General features: G+C 33.7%; 3 protein-coding genes across 3 annotated transcripts; all 3 read left to right on the top strand.

The window, feature by feature from the left end:
* The first annotated feature begins 309 nt into the window (after positions 1 to 309).
* On the top strand, positions 310 to 3,049 carry LOC133830065 (uncharacterized). Its single transcript, XM_062259969.1, has 6 exons — positions 310 to 753; positions 962 to 1,210; positions 1,386 to 1,421; positions 1,559 to 1,646; positions 2,552 to 2,630; positions 2,740 to 3,049. Exons 1-6 carry the CDS (start codon positions 439 to 441, stop codon positions 2,798 to 2,800), a joined length of 828 nt encoding a protein of 275 aa, XP_062115953.1. The 5' UTR covers positions 310 to 438; the 3' UTR covers positions 2,801 to 3,049.
* Positions 3,050 to 3,169: 120 nt separating this feature from the next.
* On the top strand, positions 3,170 to 7,438 carry LOC133830064 (probable inactive purple acid phosphatase 27). The gene is made up of 12 exons (XM_062259967.1): positions 3,170 to 3,716; positions 3,854 to 3,945; positions 4,039 to 4,105; positions 4,178 to 4,297; positions 4,387 to 4,479; positions 4,886 to 5,015; positions 5,217 to 5,298; positions 5,390 to 5,522; positions 5,599 to 5,804; positions 5,902 to 6,027; positions 6,122 to 6,425; positions 6,971 to 7,438. Exons 1-12 carry the CDS (start codon positions 3,417 to 3,419, stop codon positions 7,274 to 7,276), a joined length of 1,959 nt encoding a protein of 652 aa, XP_062115951.1. The 5' UTR covers positions 3,170 to 3,416; the 3' UTR covers positions 7,277 to 7,438.
* Positions 7,439 to 9,124: 1,686 nt separating this feature from the next.
* On the top strand, positions 9,125 to 11,591 carry LOC133831946 (uncharacterized). Its single transcript, XM_062262348.1, has 3 exons — positions 9,125 to 10,951; positions 11,104 to 11,405; positions 11,540 to 11,591. Exons 1-3 carry the CDS (start codon positions 9,125 to 9,127, stop codon positions 11,589 to 11,591), a joined length of 2,181 nt encoding a protein of 726 aa, XP_062118332.1.
* Positions 11,592 to 11,984: the final 393 nt, after the last annotated feature.

Raw genomic sequence — 11,984 nt, 5'->3', positions numbered from 1 at the left:
GTTTACAGTATCGAAAACTAGGTTCAAACATATTATTTTTCACACGCATAAAAAAAATTAGTCACACATGCAACAACATGTTTGAACCTAGTTTTCGGTATTGTAAACTATTTGGAATTTTCTGAAAATTTGCAGGATGCTCTAAATAGCTACAATATGCACGGTCATAAAAAAAAGTCGCACAAAAAATTGTTCACGTTGAGAATACTGAGAGCCCTACCGGCAAGACTTAAAATAAAGCATATTGGAGAATTCCCCTATATAAATTTTCCTAAAATTAATTACTTTTCTTAATTGTTATGAAAACAAGAACCCACCTGACAACGATATTATACCCTTCTCGTCTCGGCGGCACAGCAAGTAGTGCAGTGCAGTGCAGTGCAGTAGAAGAAATTAATAAATAAATATTAATATTAAAAAATAAATAAATAAAGAAAAATGTCGAATAATGCAGAGGAAACCCTAGCAGAAGTGGAAAAAGGAGGAGAAGATGGAGAAGGAGCTGTACAGAGAAGCTCTGATAACGATGACAATGGTGACCTATCACACGAGTGGGCCACCATGGCTCGAGCTTGGCTCTGCTCCTTCGCCGAAGCCAAAGCTGTGTCCATGGCGGAAGTCGAGGCTTGGATTGACTCTAACCTTGATTCTATTCCGGAAGGCATCAAGTCAATGCCTCGTCCTGATCTTTGTCAAAGACTTATTTCTATTCAAAGTTGCATCAGACTCCCCATTGCTCCCACCCCCATTCAGGTCCCAGTTTCTGAAATCTCATACTTGTTAGTGGTGTTTATGGTTTATGTGAATTAAATTTTTAATATTTTGAAAACTAGGTCGTTGTTGTTATTCTGGGGACTCTGATTCTTAGGTGAATTGGGTTTTGTGAGTTGTTTCACTTGCTTCAGCGAGACCTGAAATGGAGCTGAATGTGGTGATTCTTGTGTTCTTCCTTGTTAAGCAGGAAAAAGAAGATAATCAAGTTGATATCCCACACGCTAGATTTCAACGCACTGATCAGTGGAGACCAGTTTATTCATGGTTAGAATCTTTGGACAAAGATGAGGTGGTTAAGTCTAAAGATATTTCTGATTGGCTTGCTGAGAACCCAGAGGTCCAGGAACAGTTGTGCTCTAGACATTCTCGGTATCATTTGATGCATTACATAAAAAAGTGTCATATGAAGATACTCAAGAGGAGGGATAAGAGGAAGGTGTGATAACATTTTCACTGTAGCTCTTTATATTTAGCTTTCATTCAAGTGTTGGGGACTTCAAATTTTAGTTTCTGGTGCATTAATGCACTACTTAAATGATCCTTATCTTATAAACTTCTGTTATGTGTATTTCAAACTGCTTCTGATTATAGTGTGTGATTTTTATAAACAGGGGATTCAGCAGACTGATAAACCAGCATCTCAAAAGGTTAACAAAAATGGGCATTTGAATTTTCAGTATCTAGTTCATCAGTGCACCCGTAGATGATTGTTGTCTTAAAAATGTACTTCTGCTATGGGTAATTTATGATGCTGTCAATTAAGGCTTGCTAATTCTATGAACAGGGGTTGCAGCAGTTTGAGAAACCAGTTTCCCTAAAGGTTAACAAAGATGTGGTGATGAAACAACCAACCAGTCCAGCCGTGCATCTAAGTATGGCTATTTGCATTGATACTTTAAATGTTACAGGTCATGTTTGAATGGTGATTTTAGAAATAAATTTTGCATTTAGTTTTTTTCATAACTCAAAAGGCCATGTGCAGTCACAGGATCACTTTTTCACACACCTCCGTTTATTTTGGGTTTGGAGTAAGATTTTTTAAAAGGAGAAGCTGACACACACACACACATATAAACGTATTTTCAATGGTTTTGTGGGTTGTATGTCCCACCTTTGGTTAACCGTAAAAACTTTTTGCTAGTTGTCTATCTATCCTTTGGTAAGTGCATCCAGTTATTTTCAAGTGATTGGTATATCTTCAAGTCAAAAAGTATGATTGATTTTTTAATAAGCCTATGGACTCTGTATTATAAGTTGTACTCAAGTTAGAAAGTATACTTGTGTTTATAAATACTTAACAGAGGATACTTAATTACTTCTTCACAGGAGTTTGAAGTTGGCATGTCACTTTTTTTCTCATCCATCTGTCTTAATGACTAATTACAATAGATGCTTATGACTTTCTTTGATCAATAGCTATTTTTCTTGGGTTTTATTTTATGTTATATCCAACTTTGTTAGAATATAAGAATAAATATTGGCTGACCTCCAATCAGCTAAATCTTTAGAAAGATTGATAATAACAAATTTGAACACATGATTCTTGTCTAAACCATCTGCTTCTCAAATAATAAACATTGGTCAATTAATTTATTTGACTCATTTGTAATCGATTATGCGAATCTTTCATTTGTTCAAGGGTATTGATTTTTTCCCCTCCTTTTTTATCATTTGTTTTCTAAGCTTATTAAGAGCCTTAATATCACCTTTCCGAATAAATATTTGCTATGAATCATTTTATATGGTTCCACCTACTTTTGCTTTCTTCATTTTGCAGGGAACTCTGCAATCGATCTACCGAAAGATAGTGATGCATATTTGGCCAAGCAAAAGGAAGCATTTCAGAAATACGAGATGTATACCGAGCACATAGTCTTGTTTGTTTTTATTTTTTTGGTTTGCATTTGATTTTTAAAAAAATTATCACCTTTCATTTACTTGCTGATTATGTTAATGTCCTACCAGTTTAGTGGAGTTGGAGAAGTTGCTATCCCAATCTTTGAAGCATCAAGACCTAATTAAATGAAGAATTTTGAAACAGCCACTAGCAGCATGTAAATGGTTTCCAAGGTCCAGTTGTTTGATGATCTTATACATTGAACCTAGAAAAATTGTTCCCAAAGTTTGTATTTAGCCTCTCTGTAAATTTAAAAAGCATTATGAGGCTGACTGAATGCCATATCTAGTTGTACTCAATTTCCCCCCCTCCTGGACTGAAATTGCCCCTATCCAGAATATTTTGAATAACGAATCATAAAGAGAAATTTAGTCTTTATTAGATTATTATAATAGATTTAGTTTAGTTTATTATTTGGGTTTCATTGACTAAACGAGTTCTGAAATATTACTTATCACTTAGTATCTTTGTTTAATTGCATTCAGATTTCAGATTAGTCAAAGGTGTATCGTATGGTTCTTTTAAAGTAATTAAGAACTGGGAAACAAATATGGAGTTTTCATTTTCTCCTTAAAAATAATAATTTATTGACCATAATTTATTAATCCTTTATTTGTTAATTGGGTATCATAATCTTTGAAAAAATAAATATGAATAAACAAAAGGAAAAAATAAAAAATAAAACAAGACAGAGATAGAATAGAGCCAAAAAGTTGACTAGAAACCAAGAGCAGAGGACGGAGCTATGGAAGTAACAAATGGCCGGCCTATAAAAATGTCCAATGTCTACAACATTAGTGTACCATTACAGGTTATCTGCAACAATATGAGAGTTCAGCTGAAAAAAATGAAGGGCTTTAGCTATTCATCGCTGAAAATTACAGTACTAATATTAGTATTAGTACATTTCCCAAAGGCCCACACCAGAGGCAGCCATGGTGGAGATGGAGTTCAGCCATTGTCTAAGATTGCTATCCACAGAGCCGTTTTTGAGCTTAATGAAAACGCTTCTGTCAAGGCACTACCACTTGTTCTTGGCACCAAGGTTTTGTACTTGTATAACTACACATCTATATGAAAATATATGTATATATATATATGTTTATTATTTTAGATGCTATGATGATAATTATATGTGAAACTTCGACTAAGATGATTTTAGGTGATGGGATTATTTTGCAGGGGGAAGATTTTCAATGGGTCGATGTTAAATTTGAATCACCTAAGCCTAGTGATGATGATTGGATTGCTGTGTTTTCTCCAGCAAATTTCAAGTTTTGTCTCTCTGGTTGACTTTTTTGTTGTTTTGTTTAACTTTCTTGTAAGGGTGGTTGTAAATAAAAGATTTGTTTGTTCTATTACGGCAGCTCTTCTACTTGTCCAGCTACAGACATTATGGAAGAAGTTCCATATATATGTTCGGCTCCAATTAAGGTACGAGTTATTGCATTGAGTTATTTCAATGTTTTTTTAAGAACTACATTGACCTTGTTGTTTTTGTTTCAGTACAAGTTTGCAAATGATTCCAATGACTATACCAAGACGGGCAAGGCCACTTTGAAGTTTCGGTTGATCAATCAAAGAGAAGATATCTCATTCGCATTGTTCTCAGGCGGGTTATCAAATGTATGTCGTGTTACTCTTCTCTTTCATCTTTTTATATTCAGTGTCTTTTTATTTACTCATTGCCTAACTCTTATGTTTTGAATTCACAGCCAAAATTGGTGGCAGTTTCAAATGTTATAAGCTTTGCAAATCCAAAGGTCCCCCTTTATCCACGTCTTGCACAAGGGATGTCTTGGAATGAAGTAAGTTCATTTGTATTAGTGTGATTTGTGAAGTCCTGTTTAAAATATCATTTGGGACATTATTAGGATGCCCGTTGTTTTTTTGTTTTTTAGTTGCAGAAATGGACTAGGATAGCCTTGAGTATCCCACACAAACAATTTAGTTGCTCAAAATGCACAACCATGAGTAACGCACACTAGACGATTTGTTACTTACTAGGACAGCTCTAAGTAACCGACACCAGACCATTTGGTTGCTGAAATTGCATTGAGACAACCTTGAGTAACCCATACCAGACCATTTGGTTACTGTTTTCAATTTTCATCCATAACATGCAATTATGACGCTATGGAAAATTAGTGTAAAGGGGTTATTTGTTATCTTATTCTATTAAGTTTCTTCTAATGATGTTTTATTTTGATGCAGATGTCAGTAACCTGGACAAGTGGCTATGACATTAATGAAGCTGTACCCTTTGTTGAGTGGGGTTTCAAAGGAAGGCCTCAAATTCAGTCACCAGCAGGAACATTGACTTTTGGTCGAAACAGCATGTGTGGTACTATTCATTTCATTTATGTCCCTTTTAAAGCAATGGATATTTACTCTTTTCTTTTATCTCTTGATTATTTACTTTCCAAATCAGAAGCCTAGTGGAAGAATCTCTCATATAGAGTTGATTTCGCAATTAGCTTGTAGAATCTGAATAGGATATTGCAATTGAAACCATTGTAGTAACCGAGCTCTCTTAAGTTTGCAGGCACACCAGCACGGACATTTGGTTGGCGTGATCCTGGTTTTATCCATACAAGTTTTCTGATGGATTTGTGGCCTAACTCTAAGTAAAATTCTTCAGTACTAGAAATGATTTCTTCTGCAAAACATCAATTGACATTATTGTTCTTATGGTTATGACTGATTTCGTTTGCTCAGGTACTCTTACAAGCTTGGACATATGTTACTTAATGGTACCATTATCTGGAGCAAGTCCTACTATTTTAAATCACCCCCATATCCTGGACAGAACTCATTACAGCGTGTGGTTATATTTGGTGACATGGGAAAGGTATGCCAAGAAAACAAGTATAAAACAACTATGAAGCTATGGTCTTTTACTTAGTTTTTTTTTCTTCATTTTGTAGGCAGAGCAAGATGGTTCAAATGAGTATAGTAACTATCAACCAGGCGCACTTAACACCACAGATCAACTCATCAAGGACTTGGACAACATAGACATAGTTTTCCACATTGGAGATATCTCATATGCAAATGGATACATCTCACAATGGGACCAATTCACAGCTCAAGTAGAGCCTATTGCATCAACTTTGCCATATATGATAGCAAGGTTTGATATCCTTGTTTATTCACACTAGTCTATAAATTTCCAATTATTTATTGACTTTCTTCTTGAACTTACGTGCTGTTGAGTACTCCAAATACAGTGGAAATCATGAGCGTGATGTACCGGGGTCAGGATCATTCTACGATGGCAATGATTCAGGCGGTGAATGCGGCGTGCTAGCTGAGAACATGTTCCATGTTCCTGCTGAGAACAGAGCCAAGTTCTGGTAAAGTAGATCGATATGTTTCTCATCTTAACAATCTAACACAGTTTTCTTATATGGGATTTTGAAAAGCGTGTTGTGAGTGTTATCTTTTCAGGTACTCAACAAAGTTTGGTATGTTTCACTTCTGTATAGCTGATAGTGAGCATGACTGGAGAGAAGGTTCAGAACAGTACAAGTTCATAGAGAAATGCCTTGCCTCAGCAGACAGGCAAAAACAGCCTTGGTTGATCTTTGCAGCTCATCGGGTTTTGGGTTATTCTTCGTCGTATTGGAAAGATGGGTCGTTTGGGGAGCCCATGGGAAGGGAGAGCTTACAAAAGCTATGGCAGAAGTACAAGGTGGACATTGCTTTCTTTGGCCATATCCATAATTATGAGAGGACTTGTCCCATTTACCAGGTACGTACGCTATAAATCTATAGCACTTAAAAGCGACTATATGTAGGAAAAGCTTAATACGACATTTCGTATCAACAAATATAGGCGGAAAACTACTTAGAACGACATGTCGTATAATAAACTCCTCAATGTATGATATTAAACGGGAGGGAAGTGTATAAAGTTAGTATATAAAAGGACATTTTTGAAGAAATAAATAATAATAATCATTATAGAGTCAGTTTTTAAACCTTGAAAACGACGATATGTGTGAATCCCAAGTCTCTGAAAAACAACAATGGTGTCTACTTGATATGTAATGTGTCGTATACAAATGATCTGGCGTGGAAGAAAACAACCTCAGGAACGACATTCTTAGAGTTTGCCCACATTATTAAAATGGAATCTTCAGTTTTTCGAATCAGTATTTCTGTATTTGTGGAGTTGATGATGGTATATATTGTTAATTTTAAAAAAAAATATATATAATTTAAGATATTACAAATTTAACCAAATTTTCTTGTCTAACTATATTACATATATTTGTTTTCATAATTGCAATGCAGAATCAATGTATGAAGAAAGAAAAATCACATTATTCTGGCACGGTGAATGGAACAATTCACGTTGTGGTCGGAGGCGGTGGAAGTCACTTGTCCAAATTTGGGCCGACGCAACCAGCATGGAGTATTTACAGAGACGTTGACTTTGGTTTTGTCAAACTCACAGCATTCAACCACTCATGGCTTTTGTTTGAGTACAAGAAGAGCAGTGATGGCAATGTCTATGATTCCTTTACCATCTCAAGAGACTATAGAGATGTTTTGGCTTGTGTTTATGATGGTTGTGAACCCACAACCTTTACTTCATGAACAATTTCTAGAAGAAAAAGGCAAAAAAAAAAAAAAGAGTTGGGTATGATATGATGTTTTAAGTTGAAAATAAGTTTTTTTTTTAGATGCAAATTATTTTCTTATAGTTATGAGTGTATTGGAGGTTTTCATTTAAAAAATAAATAAAAGTATTTCATTGAACAAAATAATGGGGGTGTATTACATGTTAAACATGTGTTCATTTCATGATTGGGTATGATACTAAATAAAAAAGAATTTGCTGCAAAAAAAAAATTATAATTTCATGTAGTTTTTCAATTATGATGGACTTTTTGGGGAAGGAGAACTAGAGGAAGACTAGGATTGATTTTAAAATTGAAGCAAAAACTAGTAATTTAAATGAACCTATAAAATTATTAGTAATGATCTAAATATTGATATGATAAAAATATGTAAGAGTATTTAGGTTTTTTCATATTACCTGAAGAAAAAAAAAACATTTTTTTTATATATGATATATATTGTCTTGAGATATTAGCCAATAAGAATGAAATCCCTCTTGATTTGTTTTTCCAAACTTATTTTATCTGTGTTTTTAATTGGGTTTATACTTTTTTGGACCTTGTATTTTTCCCATTATTTGTTTGGACCCTGTGTTTTGACAATTTACTTTTTGGACTATATGTTTTATAAAATAGTTAAAATAGAACCCTAAATTCAATTTTGATGAAGAAAAAATTAAGTATAACAACACAGTTTTTAAGTAGAATGATTTTATTTTTGTTCTGAATTGTTAGTTTGGTAAATTATTTGTAATTTTAGTTGAGAAAACATTGACCAAAATCGGGTTTATGGTTCTATTTTAACAATTTTATAAAATATAGGGTCCAAAAAATAATTTATCAAAACATATAATCTAAATAGGTAATGAAAAAAAAAATAGGTACAAAAAAGTATAAACCCTTTTTAATTTATGCTTATATTTAAAAATTGTTCCCAAACAAAATAAATTTGTCTTTTTCGTCAATAGAATTTTATCTACTAGGATTTATTTTGTTTTTAAAACCCAAAGAAATTATGTAAACTATATTAATAAGGGAAAATTTTATAAATACGGCATTTCACCAAAAGAATTCGAAAAATACGGTAATACATACTTCTTACAATATTACGGTAAAAGTGAAGCCCACAATTCACGGAAGACCCAACCCAATACGGAAGACCCAACATTTCCCACCATTATATACCGAAGACCCAACCCAACCATCACAACTCGGCCAAAGTTTTTGTAACATGCTGTACTCAACATTTCCATGGATTTCAGCTTACAAAACCGAGAAAACAGGGAAAAAATGAGAAATTTTCTTCTGCAATCTACTGCAAATTTTTTGAATCGATGGGTCTACAAAACAAATTACACGATATCTGTTTTGTGGTAAGTTTCCTTGAATCGATGGGTCTTCTATTTTGTTCTTGGAACATAATTTATAGCTTTCGGAAATCATTAAGATAATTATAGCAAAAACATATATTTTAACACATATCTCCACAGAATCATAAACAAAATTTACCATAGAAACATTTGAAAATCCTGAAAACCTTTTATAAAAAAAAGAAACTGTTACAATATTATAAAGATGTTTCTTAGATTGTCTCATCTTTAAGTTATTTGCTCTTCCTTGTGCAGAATTTGGTCATTTAAAAACCAATAAAGGGACGAGTTTATATGCTAAATTCTCATTTTGTTGGGGGATGTGTTATTGAATAGCTTGTGCTGGATTGGGTAGTTTTTAACCCATAAGGTAGTTTATATCCTATTTTGTTTTATAATGAAAATATAAAATTTCTACATATCAATCTAATTTTTCTTTTTATTCATCTGCAGCCATGAATCCAATAACATCTTTGGTATATTATGATGGTCATTGGAATGAAAATAATGTGTATGAGGATTTCAAAATGCTGGGAGTGTTAATACCATTAGATTGCTCATTTACAACACTAATGAATATCTTGTCTACAGAGTTGTCTACCATTCTGTCAACAGAAAATGCAACAATTGAGTACCAGATTGCAGAAACATTGCCTCCATTGAAGATCAAAAGTGATAGCTCTATACAATTCTACTTGGAGTGCAAAAGAAATGACAAAACACTCACAAAATACCCTTTGATAGTTTCTGTAACAGAGAACAACCAAACAATTACCTGTGGAGCACTTCAAAAGATGAGTTCTACTGTTGCTTCAAGTAGTAATAATATAGAGAATGATATTTCGGACACATCGACATTCTCTATAGATGAACCTCAAGGACTACCAAATTTTATTCAGTTGGCAGATCAAATTACAGATTTGATTTTGGAGAAGGAACGACATGAATCAATTCCTGAACATATCGGAACAGAAACTACAATTATAACTCATGCAATTTCTGATGGAATAAGAGAAAAACAGGTATACAAAAACAAAGAGGTTCTTACAACAACAATTGGTCTCTATGCCATAAAAAACAATTTTCAGTTCAAGGTCCACAAATCTTGCAAAAAAGAATATCAGTTGAAGTGCCTTGATTCAGAATGTACGTGGTCATTTCGTGCTGCAAGATATGGAAAGACAGATATGTTCCAACTTAGGAAGTTCAATCGTGCCCACACATGTTCCTTGGACATTATTCTTGGAGATCACCGACAGGCTTCAAGTAGTATGGTTGGGAATGTTGTGAAGACCAAGTTCACAGATCCAAAAACAAATTATAGACCTAAAGATATAGCTAAAGACATGTTGGACAGATATGGAGTTTCCATGAGTTACCAAAAAGCATGGCGATCTAAGGAAAAAGCAGTTAATTATGTACATGGTTCAAGTCAAGATTCCTACCGAGACATTCCACGATATCTGCACATTTTGAAGCACAAAAATCTAGGTACTGTAACAGATTTGCAAATTGATAGTCTAAACAGATTTAAATATCTTTATATGGCTATGGGACAATCAATTCTAGGTTGGAAACATTGCATTCCAGTAATTGTTGTTGATGGAACATTCCTAAAAGCTGCATTTGGCGGTACACTTCTCACAGCTTCAACACAAGATGCAAATAGACACATCTTCCCATTGGCTTTTGCTATAACAGATTCGGAAAACAATGATTCATGGGAGTGGTTCTTCAGAAAAATAAAAGAATGTTATGGAGAAAGAGAAGAGTTGTGTATAGTTTCAGATAGACACGAAAGCATAGAGAATGCTATAAAAAATGTCTTTCCAAATGTAACTCATGGAGTGTGCTCCTACCATCTTTTCTGCAACATAAAGACCAAGTTTAAAACAGACGCAGAGGCAACCAGTATTGCATTTCATGCTGCTGCAAAAGCTTATAACATGGAAGATTTTGAAAAATACATGAAGGACTTGGACAGTTTACATGAAGGAATCCGTCCTTTTCTGGCCAATGAGGTTAAATATGAAAAGTGGGCAAGAATCCACTCCAAAAGTCGTAGATATGCAGCTATGACTTCAAACATAGCTGAATCCATTAATGCAGCACTAAAAGAAATGAGAGAGCTTCCAGTAACAACATTACTCGAGTGCCTTAGAAACCTGATTCAAAAATGGAGCTACAACAACAAAAAAGAAGCAGAAGCAACATTTACAGAATTGCCAAAGAAACAAGAGGAATACTTAAGAAAGAACTTTGTCAAGTCATTAAGAATGACTGTAAGTACAACTATTTCCTTTATTTATAAATACCTCTGTATTAATATACTTCCTTGTTCATTATTATAATTTCATTGCAAGTAGAACCAGCTAGCACACTCATTTACAGTGTACACAATGGTTTAACAACAAACATTGTTGACATTGCAAAGAAATCTTGCTCTTGTAACAAGTTTGATTTGGATGAATTACCTTGTGAACATGCCATGGCAGTCATTAGAAAGATGAACCTTCAGTATAAAAAATATTGCTCATATTATTTCACAAAACAAGCCATGTTGAACACCTATAATGCATCAATACATCCATTGGGAGATCCAAAAACATGGAGAGTTCCGCCTGATGTTGAGGAAATAGAAGTACTACCTCCAAAGGGAAACAGAAAAAGTGGAAGGCCAAGGAAAAAAAGGTTTGTCTCAGCAAGAGAAGGGTCTTATCAGCTTAAATGTGGAAGGTGTGGAGAGCTTGGGCACAACCGAAAAACCTGCACAAACCAGCCTCTATTGAGAACAAAAAAACAAAAAAGCACTCAAAGCTTATAGATTGAAAATACTTTTTATTTGAATTTTGAAACTTTGTATGTTTCAGTACGGTGATTGGAACATTACTTATCACTATTACTTGTGATAAAGAATTATGAAATTTTATTGAATATATGGAATATTATAAAAACTTAGGAAAAAATTTGCATCAATATATCAGAATTAATGTTCAGGGCGTTATCTGTAAATTTTTGTTACATATTTGATACAGATATATCTGAAATGAATATTAATGTAACAATTTGTTACATAATTGTTACAGATATGTTACTAGTTTCTCACAGACACTTCCAACATCAAATAAATGTGAAATAAGTTCTTTTATCAGCTTATGTTACAGTTTTGAAACAAAAATATTTGATTTTCATTTGAAAATTTCCAGTCCATTTAAAAGGATTAACTTCAAAAGTTTGAAACGATTTGATACATATTTGAAACTGAAGTTATCGTGACTATTAATAGACGTTAAGTAATGCTACGCAATTTTGCAT

This window comes from Humulus lupulus, chromosome 4 (genome assembly GCF_963169125.1).
Source record: "Humulus lupulus chromosome 4, drHumLupu1.1, whole genome shotgun sequence".
Lineage (NCBI taxonomy): Eukaryota > Viridiplantae > Streptophyta > Magnoliopsida > Rosales > Cannabaceae > Humulus > Humulus lupulus.
The sequence above is the reverse complement of the archived record's forward strand: the minus strand, read 5'-3'. Positions and strand labels throughout refer to the sequence as shown.